Consider the following 23,981-nt stretch of genomic DNA (forward strand, 5'->3'; position numbering starts at 1 on the left):
AGATGGGTAAGGCAGGGCTGGCAGCTACTCTACCAAAGAATCCTCTCCCTTTCTTTCAAAGACGCATAAGTAAGTGAAAGTAGAACTTTGTGTTTATGTTCAAACAAGAGCCCCACACATCTCCTCACCGGAGGCTAAGTGATCTTTATGAAACTTTTTGCAATTTCTCTATCTGCTGCAACAACAGCAGAGATGTTCTTCCCAAGGACACAAGCTTCAGCTGGCCTTACTTCTCACCTGCAGCTGTTCTCAAAAGACAGCACCAGTATTAGTCAGTGCAGCAACAAATCAGTAGAAGCACCCAAATTCAAAACTACCAAATCAGTTAAAACCACTTGAAAAGCTCCTAGTTATCATGGTGCACATTCCAGAAAAGGCCATAAGAGACCCCAAAAAGCACATCAACCTGTCTCAACCTCCCTGACCCCTTCCTTTAGGGCCCTCACACTCTAATAGAGGTGTGTCCCTTACAAACCTGGCAGAACTGCTGATGCTATGAACTACGCTCTGAAGGCAATAACTAAGGAAGTCTGAGTGTTTCAGGGTCACAGTGAAACAGTTCAAAATCAAAAATCTGTGGATGCCACCAAGGCCAAGCAACACAACCTCCTGTCTGTTCAGCACCTTATGGCCTTCAAAGCACTTTTATATGTGTTATCTTGTTTAACCTTGACAATACTCCTCCAAGGTAGGAAGGATTCATTCATTTAATCAACAGATATCTACTGAGGCCCTACTATGGGCCAGATACTGTTCTATGCTCTGAGCAAGAAACAAAGCCAAGTCCCCACCTTCAAGAAGCTTACATTTTAGTGGGGGTAGGGGGAAGGGCAGGTAAATACTTACACACAATGCAACGTTAGTTAGTGGTAAGAGCTACGAAGAAAAACGGCAAAATAAAGCGGTAGAGAACGACAGGGGGTGCTGTATTAGAGTGATCAAGGATGGCCTCTGTGAGGAGACATTTGAGCAGGGGTCTGAAGGAAGTCAGGAAGCAGTCACATGGGTATTTGGGAGAAGAGCATTCCAGGCAGAGGGAATGGCAATGCAAAAGCTCTGAGATGGGAATGCACCCAACCTACTGAGAAACAGCACAGAGAGGAGTGTGGCTGGAGTGAAGGGGACAGTGCAAGAAAACAAAGGATCTAATCAGGCAGGGCCTTGGAGGCCATTAAGGTAAAGATTTTGTAAACCATTATCATCTCCATTTTACAGATAGGAAACCAAAAGAAAGTACAAAGGACGTGCCTAAGGTCAAAGAAAAAGTGAGGTCTTGGGAAGTACCCTTTGTTGCTACTGTGATTTCTACTCAGGGCTCAGGCTTCTCCTCAGAGAATACAAGTATTCTTTAAAAAAAAAAACAGAAAGAGGGGCTGGCCTGTTGGCGTAGTGGTTAAGTTCACGGGCTCCACTTCAGCAGCCCAGGGTTCGCAGGTTCGCATCCCAGATGCAGACCTACACACTGTTCATCAAGCCATGAGGTGGCAGCATCCCACATACAAAGTAGAAGAAGACTGGCACAGATGTTAGCTCAGGGCCGGTCGTCTTCATCAAAAAACAAACAAAGAGATTATGTGCCTCATCTAGGAAGGAGGCAAGGTACCTAAGATCCAGCAATCCCACTTCTGAGCACATTCCACAGGGAACTCTCAACAAGGGTCCCAAATGAGCCGTGTACAAGGATGGTCACAGCTGCACTGCTTGGAGCAGCAAGGGGTTGGAAACAAGAGGTGCCTAATTCTAAGGGAATAATAAGTAAAATGTGGTACATGCACATGACTGACTGCTCTGCAACCAAGAGAAGTAATGAACTAGATACACGCATAGCATATGAATAGAGCTCAGAAACATAGCATTGGTTAAAAAAATAAGAAACTGAAATAACTTTGGAGTGGTCATTGCTTCTGTTCAAACAGTCCTAGCTCTCCTCCTTCCAAGAAGGCCCCTACCCTCTTTGAAGGCCAGCATGGCCATGTGATTTGCTTTGGCCAATGAAATGAAAGCACAAGTGACATGTGTCACTTCTAGGCAGAAACTTTAAGAGCCAGAACGTGCTTCACAAGATTTCCTTCTCACATAAACTTATTTCAGAGATGGTGCCTCCATCAGCCTGGATTTCTGGTGGAATCCAATCAACAGAGCCTCCCTCCACCCTGCAAGTGTGTTAAAACTACTGGGATTTGGTGGTTGTTACCTCAACATCACCTAGTCTATCCCGACTGATAGAGATTTATAGCACAACAGCATTTTTAATAAAAACTGAATACATTTAAAGTGTACAACATGATGACCTGACACACATACACACAGCAAAGTGATTACTACAGTCAAGCTAATCAAATTAACATACACATCTCCTCACGGTCACCATTTTGTGTGTGTGTGATGAGAGCACCTGAAATCTACCATCTTAGCAAAATTCCAGTATTCAGTAGAGATTAACCATCGCCATCACGCTGTACATTAGACCTCTAGACTTACTCATCCTACATAACTGCAGCTCTCTACCTTTGACCAACATCTCCCCATTTACCCCACCTCCCCAAACCTGGTAACCACCTATCTACTCTCCGCGTCTATGTATTCCACTTTTTTAGATTCCACATGTAAGTGAGATCATGCAGTACTTCTCTGTCTGTATCTGGCTTATTTCACTCAGCATTACATCCTCCAGGTCCATCCATGTTGTTGCAAATGGCAGATCTCCTTCTTTTTTAAGGTTGAATAACAGCACAGTAACATCGAGCACTCTAAGCACAGAAACACAGGAAACAATGCTATTTACCTCCCAAAGGTACACATGTACCCAACAAATGGGTGGAATTACAAAACCATATCTTAAATACTCTAGAGTGGGTGCCTGTGAAAGAAAAGGAAATGAGGAGAAGGGAATGAGAGTACAGGGGAAAATTAAAGGAAAAATGAAAAGGTATAAAAAGGTTTGTTAAACACATGGTGCAAATATTAGAAATAGTATTCACCCAAAAAACATTTGTGCGCTTATGTGCCAGGTACTATATTCTAGGTACTACTTACAGAGCAGTGAATCAAAAAAAGGTAGCCCTAGGCTTATAGTTCATGGTATACAGAAGAGACAGATATTTAAAACACCCTAGTAAAAATTAGACACAGTAAACAAGTATCATTAAAAAATCACATGACATGAAAAAGAGGGACTTACTTTAGATTAGGTGGTCTGTGAGTATCTCCAAGGAAATGAGATTTAAGAGAAGTGAAGATTGCTTCCTTCCTAGCTTGGGAAGAGGAAGAGATGAGTCATTCCAGGCCAAGGGAAGAGCATGTGCAAGACCCTGGAGGGAGTATGGACCATCCCATGGAGGAAGTGAAAGAGAACCAGCACAGTGGAAGAAAGGAGCAGCAGGAAACGTGGTTAAAGAGATGGGGGTGGGGGCCACAGCAGGCAGATCACTCAGTCTCACAGCCTAATACAGTGAGTTTGGATTTTATTATAACTGCAATGCAACCATGAAAACATTTTAAACAGGGGAATGATATGATCTTATTTCCAATCTATTTCTTTCTAACACTTAGCACCCTTGAAATACGCTCATAAATTTCTGCAAAACTTTCAAAAGAAGTATTTTTGCATTCTTTGTCTTCAAGGACCCCCAGAACTTGCATAAACTTCAGGTCCCATATAACCCAGCTAGATCTGAAAGAGGTAAGTACAATGTGAGAGGTAAATCCCAAGATGCCAGCAAGCTACAGAGGAGAAGCAACCTTACCAATTTAGTACCAGGTTCTTTACCGGCAACGGATTGTCTTCTTTAGTTTACATTGCATGATAATGATCAGAACTGTGCCCTGGCCTAATCACAGAAATTATGAGAACAGCAGCTTTGCTTAAGAAACACTCACGGAGGTGAAAGATGAAGATGTGCACAGCTTTCCCCCCATTAGTGCCAGAAAATGTAGGGGAACAGTCCTTGTTTGTCTCAGGCAGCCTACACCAAGATGCCTCCTATTGTAACACAGCAATGAGTCATGAAGGTAGATGCAAATGGCACAGAAAACTAAGAGAGGGAGAGTCGTTTATCCAGAAGCAAAGGCACCCTAACACACATATGCACCACCACGAATGGAAATTACCTTCCACCTTCCTTCATCCTTCTCAACATTTACCCAGCTAACATTCATGGAAGGTTTACTATGTATTCACTCATTTAATCTTCACAGCTGCCCTAAGTAGGTTCTATCACTAGCCCCATTTTCACAGATTAAAAAAACTAAACCTAAGCCTTAGAGAGACTGAGAGACTTGTCCCAGGTCACAAAACCAAAAGTAACAGAGCCAGGCTTCAAACTTCGCCTGACTTCAGAGTCCAACCTCTTAACACTGTTTAGAATCTCCCAGTCTCACCCAAATTTTTCTGCCAACTCCAGGGTAGTTTCTTCTTTTCCTCCCAACATTGTTTTTTTTTAATGAAATTCCCCCCTTTTGCAAGAACATAGCTGTGGTGTCACAACTAACAACAGAATGACAACAGGTACTTCTACTCAGTACCTTCCTCCAAATCAAACAGGAGCAGGATGATGAGGCCACAACATTCAGCTGGAATCCACGGTGGTCAAAACTCGGCCTGTCCTGCCCCACCCTGGGAGGCTTTCCGGCTTTTTTAAGGGAATAAAATTCTGTACACTAAAACTGAATGTTTGCAAAGCAATCCACTGACCTGTATAAGTCAATATCATGGAAAACAGACACTAAAGTATTGAAAGGGGTTTTTGGGGAGCAGGTCTGAGGAACCCGGTTGAGCTCACACCACAGGCTCACCTAAGGCCTTGTGATCATTACAGGGATGGACAGAGTCACCAAGTCAAAGGTCCCTGGGCTATTAAAATCTAGAGAGAGAAAGGAAGGTTACGGAAATCACCAAGGGCAGAAGGTGCAGGGCTACTGGATTCATTTCACCAGCTAGCTTCCTAAAGTCTCCAGCGTGCAGACGAAAGATTAAGAATCAAATCTTTTCTAGTTACTTCTCCAGCTAGCCGGGTCCCTCACCCAGGACACAAAAGAGTTGTGGGAGCTCAGAAACATCCATGAAACAGCCTCATCGTTATTTAATGAAATAAAGCGCTGGACTGTGAGCCACGCTGGAAGCTGCTGAGATGGAGCAACTTGTGAATGGTTTCCACGGCCTCATGTTCACGTCCCAGGTCAGGAGGTTTTAGGGCGCATGGTCAAGAAAGCCAGGGGCGTCACGGGTGGGGAGTGATTTGTGGAACGAATGAATGAAGAGTCAGATGAAGAAGAGGAAAGCCGCTCCCTCCGAGTCAAGACAGTTTCCAGGAAGACGACCAAGGACCGGGAGCCCCCTAGGTCGGCCAGGGAAAAGCCGCGGGGAGGCCGGTGCGCACACGCCCCCGCGGGCCGGGCGGCGGCGGCGGCCGCGAGGCACTCTCGGCCCACAGGTGTCGGGCACCAAGGCGAGGATGCTGCTCGCCGGTCCCAACTCCACACTCTACACCCTGAGCAGAAGACGCAACGCGATCTTAATCCTTTCCAAAGCCCGTGTTCCCCTCTCCCCGTTACAGGCCAGAGTCCCCGGGAGACCGCCGGGGAGGGGCGGGGGATGAACCAGTCTATTTCGGGGGGAGAACGGGAACGGCCAGCGGCCAGGGATGCCTGAAAAGGTCGGGAAAGGGGAGGAAACATCGAGAGTCGCCGGGTCCCCTGGCCGGTCTGAGTCAGGAGCATAATCAGTGCTTAGTCACCGATACCTCGGCGGCCGGCAGTTCCTCGCCCGCCAGCCCGAGACCTACGTGACCAACCCGAGCGGAGCCCCGCGCCGCGCACCCGGCCCGGCTCCCGCGCCCCGCCGGGCCTCCCCAGCCCGGCCCCGGACTTACTCGGCCGAGCTGGTCCCGTTAACCGCCGAGCCGTCGGGGGCCGGGTTCAGCTGGATGGGCGTCGGCTTCTTCTTAGGCATTTTGGACCCGGGGAAGGCGCTTCCAACTCCGACAAGAGGGCGGCCCCTCCTGCTTCCTCCCTCTGAGCTGCCCCGCGCCCGCCGCGCGGGCCGAGTCGGCGCTGCGGGCCCGGGGCTGCCTTTGGGGGGCGCGCCCCGCGCGGTGCGCCGGCGCCGAGGGGCCGGGAGCAGCCCGGGATTCCCTCTCTCCCCGCCTCAGCCCCCGGCGCCCCGGCTCGAGCGGACCCGCCGCGCGCGCACAAGGGCCCCGCTCCAGCTACCAGGGGAGAAAGCGCCGCCGCCGCCGCTTCCCGGCCGCTCCGCGCAGCCGTCCCAGGGAGGGACTGGGGGGCGGGGGAGGGCGCGCGAGCAGAGGGCGGGCCCGGGGAAGCCACGCCCCACCGGGCTGCGGCGTTTACCACACCCACTCGGCTCCGCCCCTACTGCCTCGCCGACAGCCAATGGGGGCACGCCTCGGCGGCGGCTAACGCGGAAATACGTCACGGGGGCGCGGCGCGCGGGCCTGGGGGCGGGGTCCGGCGTTGGCTCCACAGCGCCCTCTGCTGACGTGAGCCGCCCTGGGGGACCCACTGGGAAAGGAGGTCGTGCTTGCTGGTTCCCGGGCGAATAAAGTTGACGGAGCAGAAGTAATAAAATGAATAAGGAAAAGGACCCTTTCTCATTTCCAGAGGAGAGGCAGCGTGGGGGAGTAGAAAACTTGTCAAGAGACTCCTTGCGCCTAACAAACTGGCAAATATATATAAAGTGGTTATACACACTACTAATCTACTAACGAGGGCACAGGGAGATGGGTACTCAGTGCTGATGAGATTGCAAATTGGGGCAAGCTTTTTTGAGAGAAGACTGGTAATATTTTTTTAAAGCCTTAAAAAAAACTTTTCAATCAATAATTTCAGTTCTATAAAACTTGAAGAAATAAGAATAACTAAAGAGATGAATAAAGGAGGCAGAATACCTATTCAAAAATGCACATTCAGTCCGTTTGCCCTCCGTAAAGCATTCAGTCTTAAAGGCATTAGGAGTGCAGAACAAAGTAAGCATCTGCACCTGGTGGTCCAGAGCGGGACGTCAGCTGCCCAGCTGTTTGCAATATATAGAGGAAGTAAGGTTTCCTTATTTTGTAGCTCTTGGTAGTGTTTGACGTTCTTATTATATATATAACTAATTCAATTAAAAACATTTTTAAAAAATTTTTAAACATTAACATGGGAATGTAAAATAGTGCAGACACTTTGGAAGATAGTCTGGCAGTTCCTCAAACAGTTAAATATAATTACCATATGATACAACAATTCCACTCCTAACTATATACTCGAGAAATGAAAAACGTATATCCATACAAAAACTTGTACACAAATGTTTATGGCAGCATTATTCATAATAGCCAAAAAGTGGAAACAACCGAAATGTCCATAAACTGATTAATGAATAAACAAAATGTGGCACATCCATATGTTGAAATATTACTCAGCCATGAAAAGGAATGAAATGCTGATCCATGCTACAGCATGAATGAATCTTGAAAACATTATGCTAAGCGAAAGAAGCCATTCACAAAAGACCATGTATTATATGATAGCATTTACATGAAATGTCCAGAATAGGCAAATCTTTAGAGACAGAAAGTAGATTAATCCGATTGCTCAGGGCTTGGTGGGGCAGGTCAATGAGGAATAGTAGAATGATAGCTAAAAGGTAGGGGTTTCTTAATGAGGTGATGAAAATGTCCTAAAATTGACAGTGATGATAGTTGCACATTTCTGTGAGTTTATTAAAACTATTGAATTGTACACTTTAAATGGGTGAATTGTATGGTATGTGAACTGTTTCTTCATAAAGCTGTTATTAGCCATCCCTGATGGTCTAGTGGTTGAGATTCCACACTCTCACCACTGCCTGGGTTCGTTTCCAGGTCAGGGACACCACATCACCCGCTATGCCATCAGTATTTCAAACACCGGCAGAGTCACCCATGATGGACAGGTTTCAGTGGAGCTTCCAGACTAGACAGACTAGCAAGAAGGCTGTGGCCACCCACTTCCAAAAAATTGGCCATGAAAATCCTATGAATAGCAACAGAACATTGTCTGATATAGCGCCAGAAGGTGAGAGGATTGTGCAAAAAGACGGGGCAGGGTTCTGCTGTGTAGTACATGGGGTGGCTAAGACCCAGAATCCACTTGAGGGCACTAACAACAAAAAAGCTGTTGTTAAAACAACAACATCAACAAAGAAATTAAGGGGGGAAATGGAATAACCAAGACAGTCTTAAAGAACAGAGCCAGAGGATTTACACTACCAGATATCAAGATCTATGTAAGATTGAGTGTTTAAGACAGTATGTCACTGGCACAAAGATAGACAAATAGACCAATGGAGTAGAATAAAGAGTCTGGGAACAAACCCATATGTATTTGATCACCTGATTTATGACAAAGTTGTCGAAACAGTGCAGTGGGGGAAAGGATAGTCTTTAATTACTTTTTTCTTTTCTTTTCTTTTCTTTTCTTTTCTTTTTTTTTTTTTTGGTGAGGAAGATTGGCCCTGAGTCAATATCTGTGCCAATCTTCCTCTATTTTGTATGTGGGACACCACCATAGCATGGCTTGATGAGTGGTGTGTAAGTCTTTGCCCAGGATCCCAACCTGTAAACCCCAGGCTGCCAAAGCAGAGCATGTGAACTTAACCACTATGCCACTGGGCCACCGGGAGGACAGTCTTTTAAATAAATGTTGCTGGGTCGGTTGAATATCCATATGGAAAAAAATGTCTTGACCTGTCATCACACCATACATAGCAAATCAACTCCAGATGGATTATAGAACTAAATAAAACTTTTCAAAGAAAATATTGGCGAATATTTTCATAACATTAGGATAAGCAAATATTGGTTAAACAAGACACACAAAAAAATCATAAAGGAAAAATATGATAAATTGTACTACATTAATGTTAGTTACTTCTGACCTTCAAAAAACGTAGAAAGAGAGAAGAAATTTGCAATGGACATATTGGAAAGAGAACTCATATCCATAATATATAAAGAACTTCTACACATTAACAAGAAAAACACAGACAATCCAATAGAAAAACGGGCAGACGATTTGAATAGGCACTTAAAAAAAAAAGATATCCAAGTGGTCAATAATCGGGAAAAGACCCTGAACTTTTTTGGTTATCAGGAAAATGCAAATTAAAATTACAGTGTGAGTACTCGATCCCACTAAATTCTACACTTAAAAATGGTCAAAATGGTAAATTTTTATGTATGCTTTACCACAATTAAAAAAACCCCACTATGATACTACACCCACTGTTCTGGCTAAGTTGAAAAGGATAAATAATATCAAATGTTGATAAGATGTGGAGGAACTAGGATGGGACTCTCTTACACTGATGGTGGGAGTATAAATCCGTGCAACCAGTTTGGAAAACTGTTTGGCAGTATCTACTAAGGTTAACTTACATCTACCCTGCGACCAGATATTCTACCCCTAGGCGTACACCTACAGAAATCAATAAATGTTCACCAAAAAACATGTACAAGAATGTTCATAGCAACCCTATTTGTGATAGTTATTAGGGAAGCAATTCAAATGTCCACCAACAGTAAAGGATAATGCTGAGTAGAAGAAGCTAAGCACAAGAAAGTAATACTACTTTATATAAATTTGAAAACTGGTAAACCTCATCTATGGCGGTAGAAGTTGGGATAGTGGTTATCCTTGAGGAGAAGAATAATAGGAAGGTGAGTTGAAGGGGGCTTTTAGGGTGCTGATAGAGTTTGCTTTCTTGATCTGGGTGGAAGTTACACAAGCGCATTCCATTTATGATTTATGTACTTTTCTGGATGTATGTTACCTTTCAATAAAACAATTACTAGAGAAAAGAAAAAGAAATTCCCTTGACATCACTAATCATCAGAGAAATGCAAATGAAAACCACAATGAGATATCACCTCACACCTGTTCAAATGACTGTCATCAAAACAACAAGAGGTAATGGGGCCAGCCTGGTGGTGCAGCAGTTAAGTTTGCATGTTCCGCTTTGGCAGCCCAGGGTTCGCCGGTTCAGTTCCCAGGTGTGGACCTATGCTCTGCTTATCAAGCCACACTGTGGCAGGCGTCCCACATATAAAGTAGAGGAAGATGGGCATGGATGTTAGCTCAGGGCCAGACTTCCTCAGCAAAAAAAAGAGGAAGATTGGTGCTCAGGGCTAATCTTCCAAAAAAAAAAAAAGAGAGAGATAAATGTTGGCAGAGTAGGGAGAAAAGAGAACCCTTATGCACTATGGGTGGGAATGCAAATTGATACAGCCACTGTGGAAAATAGTATGAAGTTTCCTCAAAAAGAAAAAAAGGAAATTAAAAATAGGACTACCATATGATCCGGAAATCTCACTTCTGGGTATATATCCAAAGGAATTGAGGTTAGGGTCTCATAGAGATATCTGTACTCCCATGTTCATTGCAGCATTATTCACAATAGCCAAGATGTGGGAAACAACCTAAGTGTCCATCAACAGGTGAACGGATAAAGAAGATGTGGTATATCTATACAATGGAATATTATTCAGCCATGAGAAACAAGGAAATCCTGCTATTCGTGACAACATGGATGGACCTTGAGGGCATTATGCTAAGTTAGATAAATCAAAGAGAGAAAGATAAATACTGTGTGATATTACTTATATGTGGAATCTGAAAAGCCAAACTCAGAGAAACAGAGAGTAGAGCGGTGGTTACTAGGGGTTGGCGGGAGGGGGGAGGAAATGCGGAGATATTGGTCAAAGGGTACAAACCTGTAGTTCTAAGATTAACAAGTTGTGAGAATACAATGTACAGCGTGGTGATTATAGCTAATAGTATTGTATTATATACTTGCATGTTGTTACTAGAGTAGATCTTAAATGTTCTCACCACAAAAAAAGAATGGTAATTGTGTGACAGGATGGATGTGTTAGCTAATGCTATGTTGATAATCATTTTGCAGCATATAAATGTATCAAATCAACACATTGTACACTTTAAACTTACAAATGTTATGTGTCAATTATATCCCAATAAAACTGGGGAAAAAATAGAGAAATCACAACAAAACTTTTTTTCTCAGGAAACAGATCAGACTGAGCAAAACATATTTTAATTTGTTCTGTTTTGCTTTTTAGAGTGAAAGAATAATATAGGCTTTCCCTACATTAAAACATTTACTTCTGAGCATTTTGGTTTTTGTTTCAAATTTTGTGTGTTTTTAAAAAGTTATATAACCAATACCAGCTTATTATGTGGGGGAAAAAACTAGGAAAGTATAAAAAAGATAATAAAAACCATTCATGATACACTATTCAATGATAACTTCTGCTTACATTATGGAATCCTGTGCTTATCTTAACCATACTAACATGCATTGATAGTATAGGATCAGTGAATTTTATGATATTATCAATTTATGAGTTTTATTTTAGCGGTAAGTCTATATTTGCTTCTTATAAATTAAGATCTTTTTTTTTCTTTGAGGAAGATCAGCCCTGAGCTAACATCTGCTGCCAATCCTCCTCTTTTTGCTGAGGAAGACTGGCCCTGAGCTAACATCTGTGTCCATCTTCCTCCATTTGATATATGGGACGCCTACTACAGTATGGCTTGCCAAGCGGTGCCATGTCAGCATCCGGGCTCCAAACCGACAAACCCCGAGCTGCCAAAGCAGAGTGTGCGCGCTTAACCGCTGCCCCACCAGGCCGGCCTCTATAAATTAAGATCTTTTATTCTCTTATTGTGAAAAATTCAGTTGGGAAATTAAAAAAAAAAGTCAAGTTATTGCAAACAGAAATTATTCCATATGAAGAAATTCCACGTTACGTTTTTTTCTCATTTTAATACCACATTTTCCTACTCTCTAGTCATGAGAGAACCCTGACTCTTTATTAAATGCTTTTACTATCATTAACTCCTTTTGCCTATAATTCATTCTGTTCAGGGTGGGGCTAATTTTTAAAATTTTAAAATAAATAGATAAGGAATATAATCCATTGTCTAGATGTTTAAGCTCCTATGAATTTGGCAGCTGTTGCTATTGAGTATCGGAGTGAAGGGTCACGGTGTGAGGGGTAACACTACCCTCCCCTCTCCCTGCAGAGAAGATACATCCGCTTCCTCAGTTCTGGATGTCAGACATTCCAAACGCAATGAAACCACCGGGTTATTTTGGGAGCCACTTTTTATGGTCACTGCCCTCCATTTGAGGGAAAGGATGCCTCAACAAGGTGAAGGATGATGCAATTTCAATTGCTGTCTAAGGATGTGGCTTCGCCCAGACAGGATGTCAGATCTGGCACCTTTTTTTGGAGAGGAGTGTGGGTAGGCACCTCGCCCTGGCTTGGCATCAAGGAGGGGAGACATGCTACTTGGCTTTTCATTCAGGTCACGCAGTGAAAGAAGATATGCTTGGGACGCTTCAGCTTCCTAGAGGGCAGCTGTGGAGAAGGAAGTCTTGACTTCCTTTGGAATCACAGTCCAGGATTCCAGATACTCTTATTCTCAAATTTGGTCTGAGATTAAACAAGTCTCTTTCCCAGGACATTCATTTGAATGGTTGTCATCGTTGGTCTTTTTTTTCACGCTTTCTTCCACTCAGTGGAAAACCCCTGCATCATCCTTTTCCTGCCAAGTGCTTAGCAAAGATTACAGGCAGGAAATTTAAAATAAGAGTGACCATTTGACCTCCGGTGACCTGGGAGCTGTGATAAGAGCATATGGGGCCTACACAGGCAGGGTCATCTTAAGTCTATCAATCTTTTTTTATAATTCACGCTCTTGTTCAGAGGCCAGGTCAGCTTACAGAGAGCTGAGAATTTGCCTGAAAGAGTTTTGTCTCCAACAATGACACATACTCCTGGGTTTATGTATACATTAAGATATTGTAAACTACAGTTATGATATATAGATGTGTTTTGTAGTTCTATATATTCCTAGGGAGCAAGGGATCTCTTCTCTGCAATGTGCCAGATTGTTTTAATTGTACAGTTTCATAAAATACAAAGTATAGTATTGTTATTTTAATGACAGCATTGTCATGTCATCTTAATTACTACTGAAGCATATGGCTGTGTATCCTTGCCCCTGTGTGTGCTTTCTCTGAATAGACAGACCTTTATAACAAGATCCTACACTGGCATCTGATATGGGGCTTCGGCATATGGAGAATGGGAGACTGAGTTCATTTTAGAATTTTAGAGCTGGAACATAGAGGTCAGGGTGTTTAATGGTGTCATTTTATAAAGGGGGAAAACTGAGCCTCAGAGGGTTCAGTGGTGTCCTTCGAGGTCACACAGCTGGTTAAGGGTAGAACAGGGACACATCTCCTGATTTCAAGGTCAATGATCTTTTAAAAAGTCTCGGTACCTTGCTCATAGCAGACAGGTGAACTTCGTTTTGTTGACAGTCCTCAGGCCACTTTGACCATGATATTTTCAGTTATCTCCAATTATAAAAACACTACAGATCTTGGTAATGCCATAAACAACAATAATATGATTTTTTTTCTTTATCTACCATCCCTTTCTCTAATTTTGATTACTTACCTTCAATTTAAGTGATATCAAAACTGTTTTTGGCATAAGTTCAATAGATTTGGGTAGATCATAATCCACACTACTTTTGAGTTCTGCGAATTTGGGGCCAAACTTAGAAGCTGACAAATCTAGGTGCCGTTCAAACTTAGTTTATAAACTGTTAAAAAAAAAAAAAAACACAATTTCATATAATGTCCATAATGCATAAGTTCAAATTTAGGAATTTATTTTAGGGAAATAATCAGAGATGCGCACAAAGGTTTATGTGCAGCAGGGATGTTTATTTCAGCATTACTCGTATTAACAAGATGTAGGCACAAATTAAATTTTCTTTTTTTAAAGATTTTATTTTTTCCCTTTTCTCCCCAAAGCCCCCCGGCACATAGTTGTGTATTCTTCGTTGTGGGTTCCTCTAGTTGTGGCATGTGGGACGCTGCCTCAGCATGGTCTGACGAGCAGTGCCATGTCCGCGCCCAGGATTCGAACCGACGAAACACTGGGCCGCCTGCAGCGGAGCGCGCGAACTTAACCACTCGGCCACGGGGCCAGCCCCTAAATTTTCTTTTATACCCAACTTGTTTGGTCTCTTTTATTGAATACAATGTTTATTTTTTCTTGGAAGAAACTATAAGAATTTGTTAACAGTAATTATCTTTAGAAAGAAAAACTTGGGGCCGGCCCCGTGGACAAGTGGTTGAGTTTCTGCGCTCCCCTTCAGCTGCCCAGGGTTTCACCGGTTCAGACCCCAGGCACAGACCTAGCACCACTCATCAAGCCATGCCGAGGCAGCATCTCACAGAGCAGAGCCAGAAGGACCTACAACTAGAATATACAACTATATACTGGGAGGCTTTGGGGAGAAGAAGAAAACAAAAAGAAAGAAAGAAGATTGGCAATAGATGTTAGCTCGGGTGCCAATCTTGAAAAAAAAAAAAAAAAGAAAGACTTGTTGAGTGGAAAGAAAAGCTTTCACTTTTCATTTTGTACCTTTTTGTATTGTTTGATTTTTCTGTCCATGTAGATGTACTACTTTATTTTATTTTCCTCAAAAACATCAAAAGATCTTTCCTAGGTGGGAAGATTATGAACAATTTTTGCCTTCCTTCTTTGGATTTCTCTGTGTTAAAAAGTAATAAATTGGAGGCAGCCCTGTGGCATGATGGTTAAGTTCCTGCGCTCTGCTTTGGTGGCCCAGTGTTCTCTGGTTCGGATTCCAGGTGTGGACATAGCACTGCTCTTCAAACCATGCTGTGGTGGCATCCTACCTAAAATAGAGGAAGATTGGCGTAGACATTAGCTCAGCGACAATCTTCCTCAAGCAAAAAGAGGAAGATTGAGCTAACAGATGTTAGCTCAGGGCCAATCTTTCACACACACACAACAGTAATAAATTACATTATCTTAAAACATTTCATGTCTAAAAATATAGGATTTTATGACGTATCTACACGAAAGAATTCAATGTATCAGTTTAAAAATCTCTCTTTAAAAGAGTAATGGCAATGGCGTGGGAAAACGTTCCAAAAATAGTAAGTGAAAAAAGCACTTATAAAAAGTACGTACATATGAACACTATTTTATACTTAAATACAGTATGAACATGTATGGCAGAGAGAGAGATGGAGAGAGAGAAGATAAGGGAAGTATCTCAAAATGTTAACAGTGTTTATTTCTAGGAGGTGCAAGTACGGGTAAGACTATCTTTTTTTTTTATTTTGTGCTTTTCAGTATTTTCCAGATTTTGTTGGTTGAGCATTTATTGGTTGATAGTGCCTCAGACCTGGTCCCTTTTTTGCTGACACTCTCTGCTTGGGTGACCTCTACCTTCTGTACACTGATGAGCTCCCGATTTTATTCCTGCTGGTCTAGACCCCTCCTCCTGAGTTTCGGCTCCTGCCTCCTTGGAATTTCTACTTGGATGCATCAGTGGGCATCTCAGACTCAAAACATCTAAATTGGAGCATTGTATTCCACTCCGTCACCCACAGTAGCCACCTTCATGCTTCTCTTGCCAGCACAACTCACACTGAACCTGTCACAAAGCTCTGAGCAGTCCTCCTCTGAGCCCTGGGCTTCTGAGGCTCCACTCTGGCCCTCATCTGGCTACACTCCTCTCCATGTTGTGAGGAGTCCACAGGGCCAACGAGCCATGCTTGAACGGAGCCTGTGCTCCCCCTTCTAGACCAATCTCTGGTCACCCAAGACTCCAGAGTTCCCTGTCCGAACAATACAGGGAATCTAAGGCTTGCTCCCAGCGCCTGTAGGGTGCTCTCCCCCTGGTCCACCCTCCTGAAAGCAGAGTGGCAGACTGCACCCAGGCACAGACTCCCCTAGGTTCGAGGGGTGGCCGAGGGCCTATATGAGGAAGATGTGGACAGAGCTTGGCCGGTGGGCTGGATGTCCATGCACCGGCGGGTGAAGGTCTTTGCAGTGTGGGATAGGGTTGAAGATGGGAAGAGAAGGAGAAGCAGACAGAGGAAGGAAAGCTAGGGGCCACCTCTCCCCATGTTCCATTATGGCATTCCAAGGAATCTGAGAAATCTAAATTCTAATCTGGACTTCCACATTGTTATAAAAGTATATTTTTCAAGATAGGAGGATAGAACATATTTTATTTAGTGATCTGCAGGTTAATTTACAGCTTTACATATGTAAGCATTTGGTATTGGGCCTCCATTTGTTCTCTAGCTCTGTGTCCTGCAAACATTAGGGGTGGGCCTGCCTTTAAGTTCTATCTCCAAAACATGTCAGGAATCCTACCTGGCCCTCTGCTTTCCCTCTGGCCTCCTGATAGTCCATTCTCCACACAGCAGCTAGAAGATCTTAAAAGACAAACACACATTAATCTACTGCTTAGGGCCCACCAATAGATCCATCTCCAAAACCCTCATCAGAACTTCCCAGCTCTGCCTCCTCTTCCCTCACCTCATCCCACTTTCCCCTTGGTCACCAAATTCTGGGACGGTGACCTTCTTTCCTCCTTCGGAACACACCTGCTTGTTCCCAACTCAGGGTCTACGGGCTTCCTGTTTACTCAGCATAGGGCAGTCTTCCCTCAGGCCTTTGCTTGCCTGCCTACTTTTTGCCGTAAGGACTCTGCACAAATGTCACTTCCTCACTCTTTCTACATTGTCCCTCTAGTCACTCTCTGTCACATTACCACCTTATTTTCTCCTTTTATTCTTCTTTGTTTATTTATTTACTTATTGTCTGGTTCCCTGTTGGAAGAGCAGAACCTCATCTGTCTTGTTCACCATTTCATCACTGGCTCCAAGAACCATACTTGGCATATAGACAATCAGTAAATACTTGTTGAGTGAATAAATCTCTCCCTTCTCTTTCTGACCAGATCGTGTAAACAATATCTTGAAGCACATAAATTAAGTAGTATGACCTCTGTTTTATAGAAGATATTGGTACCCAGAAAAGTTTGGGTTGCACTATAAATCAGTAGCAGATATTGGATAGGACCCAGGCCTAGCATCTCGCTGGCCCCAGGCTCTTTCCACAGCAATGAGCCACTTACCTGAGAGCTCACTGAAACCAAAGAAGCCACCCTGTTCATGTGCTTTCCTGTGCTCTTTGTATAAATATCTGTAGAATCATACTATTTAAGAGAAGGAAAAATCTTTAGCGAGTTTCTGAAAAATTCTGTTACATGCTGCAATGTTACATATTATATTATATATTATATTACATATAATATATAATTATGTATATATAATATATATAATTATGTATATATACAAATATATATGTATATATTATATATATAATTACGTATATAATATAAAAAAGAAATATTCCCTGGCTTTTACTCAAAACTTTTTGTCACAACTTTTCAACCCTTAGCAGCAATAAAAAAATATGGTTTCTTTTCATGTGACATTTTGTTTTATTTCAAGCCATTTAGCTAGTTTGCAATGTAAAAATAAAAGGAAACGTTCTCACCTTGAAGTGTTAAGACTGCTGGAGAGAATAATTCTAAAATGAAATAACCAGCTAATTCACAAGGCCCTTTTTCTTCCTCTCCTAATAACTGTAGTACTTGTTTTTTTTGTTTGTCTGCTTTTTAATACAAAAAAATTAAAAATAACAATAAGAAGATAAAAAGTGATTACTCGTTCGATTCCTGTAAGGTAACAGATCCAAAATTCAGCGCTATATACCCTTAATAACTGGAAACTTTAAATATAAGCAAGTTAATTGAAATGCTATTGAGGGAATTTTCTTCCATATTTTAAAAACTTATCCTTTCAATCTTTCTTTTTACATATTTATTGAGGCATTATCACATAAGATAGATGACATACGTTTGAAAGTATAAAATTTGAACAGTTCTGACTTACGAGGAGAAACCACGAGCACAATCAAGGTAATGAACACGTGCATCACCCTCCAACAGTTTTCTCTGGCCCCTTTAGAATCTCTCCCTCATCTGTCCCTTGCCCCCACTATAGTTTGCACTCTCTAGAATTTTATATAAACGGAATTGGACAATGTATACACTTTAACGTGCCCCTTTTTGTCTGGCTTCTTTCATTCAGCATAATTACTGAGGTTCACCTATGTTGTTGTATATATCGATAGTCCATTGATTGCTGAGTAGTACGCCATTTTATGGAAATACCACAATTTATCGCTCCACCTTTTGATGGACATTTGCATCATTTCCGGTTTTTTGGCTATTCCAAATAATGCTGCTATGAAGATGTGTGTACAAGTCTTTATAAGGATATGTTTTCATTTCTCTTGGGTAGATATCTAAGAATAATATGGGCATATGTTTAACTTTTTAAGACACTTACGAACTATTTTCCAGAGCGTTTAAACTATTTTACATTCCCATCAGCAGTGTAGGAGAGTTCCATTTGTTCCACATCTTTGCCAGTATCTGGTATGATCAGTCTTTTTAAATTTTAGCCATTCTAGTGGATGCATAGTGGTTTCTCATTGTGGTTTTAATTTGCATTTCCCTATTGCCTTCTGATATTGAGCATTTTTTTGGTGAGGTCAATGTTTAAATCTTTTGCCCATTTTGAATTGAGTTGTTTGTCTTATATTGAATTGTAAGAGTTCTTTATATACCCTGGATACAACTCCTTTGTCTGATAATGACTTGCAACTATTTTCTTCCTAGTGGTGATTTGTCTTTTCATGTTCTTTGAAGAGCAAAAGTTTTTAATTTTTTTTTTAAGATTTTATTTTTCCTTTTTCTCCCCAAAGCCCCCTGGTACATAGTTGTATATTTTTAGCTGTGGGTTCTTCTAGTTGTGGCATGTGGGATGCCGCCTCAGCATGGCTTGATGAGCAGTGCCATGTCTGCACGCAGGATCCGAACCAGCGAAACCCTGGGCCGCAGAAGCAGAGCGTGGGAATTTAACCACTTGGCCATGAGGCCGGCCCCTTTTTTCTTTTTCTTTTCTTTTTAAAGGTTTTTTTTTTGATGAAGTCCAATTTATTGATCTTTTCCTTTTGTAGTTCATGTGTTTGGTATTCTAGCTAAGAAATGTGCCATTTGAATGCTATCAGGGAAAATTTCTCCCATATTTTGAATAATATCTCTTAAAATTTACACTTTAAAATATGCTCTTTAGTCACGAAAACGCTTAAGAAATGCTCCCCAGCTCCCTCACCTGGTGAGAGTGCTTTTATAAAACATTTGAACTCAAATATTTAAAATTGTGAGAATCAAAATAACCTGAAGTGTTTTTATTTTTTTTAATATTTTTCAGAATTGCAAAATATCTTACTACTGGGAACACAGAAGAAGTAATTAGAAAATGTGGGACATGAAAATCAGATAGTGCTGGCCTCAATCTGTCAGTTGGCTGAGTGCTTGCTTCTCCTCCACCCCACCTTGGGAATACTTTCTTATCACCCTTTGTTTCCATTAAATTCTATTTGGATGGAGATGAAGAACATTTCACTACCTTAATGGATAGCACTAAAGTCCTCTTAGGGAAAGAAATGTTCTTGTTGGAAAGAATGCTACATTTTAATTAGTGCTTAAAGTTGGTGAGCACCCACATGCACTGCCTTCTACTCCTATCCTGAGGCTATCAGTTCGCTCCAAGCTCAAGAAGATGGAAAAAATGGTCTGTATAACAGAGGAGAGGGGAAGGAGAGAGAAAAGTAGGGAAGGTGGCATGGAGATGAAGACTTTGCCAGACATGAGTGACCCTCTCTCCAAGGACCCCACAAAGTGTCTACATCTACTGAATGAGTGACTTTTATTGAAACTAGAGAAGGGGCCTGAGAGGAAATGGCCCAGGACAGAAAGAACATGTGAGATTCAGGAACTCAGAGGCCCAGGTGACCCTGAGAAACTAGGTCTCCCTGGGTGTTGACTAAAATCTTGGGAGGGCCCTCGAATTCCACAGGCAGTAGAAGTGATGGGGATTTGAGTCAACTGTACTTAACCTTTGACAAATAGAAATGGCAAGCAATGGGACATTGGAGTATATGAGGAAGCCATTTGGTGTAAACCTAATTCGGCCTGACCTTGTTTTTCCAAAAGGGCCTAACCGAGGCCGTTGAGCATTGTATATCTGCTTTAGACATTCCCTATGGCAAGAACAAAGGCCTGTGAGATAAAGGTGCAACTTCCCTCCCCCTCCCAACGTTGGCATTTCCTTAAAGATTAAGCATCTTTCCTTAGGCTAGGAACTGATTGCCCTGCGCACCTGTGACCACCCAGCTCGAGACAATAGACTTGCTTCCTGCTACGCCCACCAAGCAGACCCACCACCTGCTGTGTCCATCAAACGCTGTGCGGACAGGGCAATCTTGTGACTATTGTAAGTGGGACATTTCAATCATATGTGAAACGTCCTTTTTGAGGGTCTATAACCACCCAGCATACCCCTGCTTCTTTGGAGCGCTCCGTTCCTTTGTGGAGGGACTCTACCGGGCCATGGTCCTAACACTCTAGCTCAGAATAAACTCTCCCAAATTTTCATTTATAGATTGGTTATGGATTATTTTCGTTGACACCTTTAAGGAGTAGGGAGACCGCAGTTGATATCCTGAGGCTTTGCATGATTCTGAAATGGTACAACCTCCAATATCACAAATGTAAACACTCTACCCTTTGACCACAATGGGCTCACTTGCTGAAGTGCTCTCCTGGAAACAAACCTTAGGTCCCATCCAGGGCTCAAATTCATTTAAGCCTCTGCCTTCACACAGTCTCCTCCTGTCTTTACTTTTTCCAGTTCAGATTCCAAGGTCCATCACTTCCTGCAAATACTTCATGCCCCAGTCCCTTGTCACTTTTTCTTTCCATTGTATTTTCCTGGGAAAACTTCAACAGTGAAGTGACTCAGTCATTTTTTCTGATCCTTAACTTCCTGTCACAAACGTAACAACACGCCTACATCTAAACTCTTTATCTTTCATAGGAGAATGGAGAGAAGTGCCGCACATCCTCCCAGAAAAAGCTATCCCTTTCACCTGTGATCTGGATCTCATTCCCTCCTATCTTCTCAAGGTCTTTGTTCCTCTGATTTATATATATATAGATATAGATAGATAGATAGATATGTATCAATCCATATATAACAATCAATACATATTTAACAACACCTCTCTAAGAATGCATATATAAAATACATATATATGAGAACACTCAGCTACAGTCATGGGGCAACTGCTCCCAGTGCCAGGGGCTCTGCGCCTGAAGTGGCGAAGTCATTCTGCAGTACAGCCTTCTTCCGCAATACCTGGTGGGTGACAAGCGTCAACCCCAGCTCCTGGAGCCTAGTAGCCTGGGCGAGATCCTAACTCTGACCAAGAGTGAGGAGCAGAAGATGATCGAGAGCTGTGCCTTCAAGGCAGCACTGGCCTGCGTGGGAGTACCGGGGAAAATCAGATTGGAAGAACTGTGTCATTAGCGTCTGCATCACTGGAGGAGCCGTTGCTTTCAGAGCTGGCTTAAAGGCTGGGGTCGTTGGTTGTGGAGGTTTTGCTTCTTTCTCCGCAGGATCGCTTATTACCTACAGTGAGAGCAATTGCTTCTGGGGAAGGACTATGCCAGCCCAGGATCAGAGCTGAATTGTGGAGGGCAGTTTCTGCACCACTCCAGGGCACTTGCTTCAGAGACTGAAGATATTTGTTTTCCCCTGTATAGTTGGTATCAGGAGGGAGCTGCCTGACTGCTGTCTGCCTCCATCCTCTGGGCAGCTACACTTTCTGCTCCTGGACTCCAGCCAGGCTGTGCAGGGGATGTGTCATGCCAGCCTCTCTCATTTGGGCAGATGAGGAGACAGTGCGTTGACTGACTTGTAGGAATTGAGCTCCACGAAGGTTCAGCCCTGACCACAACTGGCCCTCTGGTTGTTTGGTGCTGTGGGAACAAAGGTGACTTTACACATACCCAGGAAGCTGTTCTGCCTTGGAACTCCATGCTGTCATCCATCGCATGTATCAGTGCAGGGCAAAGTAAACGTATGCCCTCCAACCAATTATGTCATCTGGCTTAGCGTCCTGATGTCCTTGTTAAAAATACATAAACAAACAAAGAATGCTCAATAGCGCACTGTTCACAGTTGCAAAAAACTTCAAACCATCCCAAATGTTTATTGACAAGAGAATGATTAAATAAATTGTGCTAAATTCAATATCAGAATAGTATATAGCAATGAAAAATTTCCAAACCACAGCTGTATGAAACAATGGAAGAATCATGGAGCAAAATATGGAATGACGGGCTGCCCGGTGGCCGAGCAGTTAAATTCTCCAGCTCTGCTTCTGCGGCCCTGGGGTTTGCCAGTTCGGATCCTGGGCAAGGACACGACATCACTTGTCAGGCCATGCTGAGGGGGCATCCCACATAACTCAACTAGAAGGACGTACAACTACAATATACAACTATGTGCTTGGGGGCTTTGGGGAGAAAAAGAAGAAAAAAAGAAGATTGGCAACAGATGTTAGCTCAGGTGCCAATCTTTTTTTTTTTTTTTTAGGAATATTAGCCCTGAGCTGACTGCTCCCAATCCTCCTCTTTTTGCTGAGGAAGACTGGCCCTGAGCTAACATCCATGCCCATTTTCCTTTACTTTATATGTGGGACGTCTACCACAGCATGGCTTGCCAAGTGGTGCCATGTCCGCACCCAGGATCCAAACAAGTGAATTCCAGGCTGTGAAGCGGAAGGTACACACTTAACCCCTGAGCAACCAGGCCGGCCCCTCAGGTGCCAATCTTTAAAAAAAAAAAAAAAGAATGAAAAAAACAAGCCCAAGCAGATTGTATACAGTTTGATACGATTTTTAAAGATTTTATTTTTCCTTTTTTCTCCCCAAAGTCCCCCAGTACATAGTTGTGTATTTTTAGTTGTGAGTTGTTCTAGTTGTGGCATGTGGGATGCTGCCTCAGCATGGCTTGATGAGCGGTGCCTTGTCCGCACCCAGGATCCGAACCAGTGAAACCTTGGGCCACTGAAGCAGAGCACGAGAACTTAACCACTCAGCCACGGCCCGGCCCCAAATACCATTTTTATAAAACTCAAAAACAAGTACTCTTAAACAACATATTGCTTATATTGTTTAGGGCTATACAAATATACTAAATTTATTTATTTATTTATTTTTGAGGAAGATTAGCCCTGAGCTAACATCTACCGCCAATCCTCCTCTTTTGCTGAGGGAGACTGGCCCGGAGCTAACATCGTGCCCATCTTCCTCTACTTTATATGTGGGACGCCTACCTCAGCATGGCTCGCCAAGTGGTGCCATGTCTGCAACTGGGATCTGAACCAGTGAACCCTGGGCCACCAAAGCAGACTTAACTTAACTTGCGAATTTAACCGAACTTAACCGCTACGCCACCACACTGGCCCCTAAATTTATTTTTAAAAGGAACGGAAAATACAAGATTCAAGGTAGTGGTGATCTCAGCAGGGTGGGAAATAGAGCAGAATGGGAGAAGGATAAACATACAACTAGATGTAAGATATTGGCTAGTTCTTAGGTTGGACGGTATGTTCACATGTGTGTATATTCTATTGTGCTTTATAACGTAGATAAATATTACATATGTTACTTTATAGGTATAAAATATTATATAAAAATAATATTTAAAACCTTTTAGGAGCTATAAAAAAAAGAATTTATGATGAGCCTTCTCTGTTCAAAATAGCTATGTTAACCTTTTCATTTTTTCCAACAATACAATCTGAGTTAAGGCAGTCTCCTTACTGACGCTTAATCATTTTTTTATGCTTTTGTTATTTCTCTTATTTTAGGGCACCTTCCCATACATCTATCCAAATCCCACCTAATTCCAAGATTCTGCTCAAGTTCCGGGTCTTTCCAGTCTTCCCTGAATATTCAAGCTCTTGTTTGTCTTTCTTTCCTCTAGCACTTGTCAACTTTTGAGTTTCAAGCAAATCAGCATTTAATTATATATTGCTTTACATCATTTACAATCAGTCAATGTGTATCACCCGAGGTTCTTCATT

General features: G+C 42.7%; 1 protein-coding gene and 1 pseudogene across 1 annotated transcript in view; one reads left to right on the plus strand and one right to left on the minus strand.

Annotated features, from left to right (window-relative positions):
• Window positions 1–6,275, minus strand: part of MAP2K1 (mitogen-activated protein kinase kinase 1) — a 75,713-nt gene extending 69,438 nt beyond the window's left edge. Inside the window, exon 1 of the mRNA XM_070623088.1 lies at window positions 5,871–6,275. Within this exon, the coding sequence (XP_070479189.1) occupies window positions 5,871–5,950 (80 nt within the window). The 5' untranslated portion in view covers window positions 5,951–6,275. The remainder of the gene's footprint in view (window positions 1–5,870) is intronic.
• Window positions 6,276–21,140: 14,865 nt separating this feature from the next.
• LOC139083969 (mitochondrial import inner membrane translocase subunit Tim22 pseudogene) lies at window positions 21,141–21,575 on the plus strand (annotated as a pseudogene).
• Window positions 21,576–23,981: the final 2,406 nt, after the last annotated feature.

Source organism: Equus przewalskii, chromosome 1 (assembly GCF_037783145.1).
Source record: "Equus przewalskii isolate Varuska chromosome 1, EquPr2, whole genome shotgun sequence".
In the NCBI taxonomy this organism is placed as follows: Eukaryota; Metazoa; Chordata; class Mammalia; order Perissodactyla; family Equidae; genus Equus; species Equus przewalskii.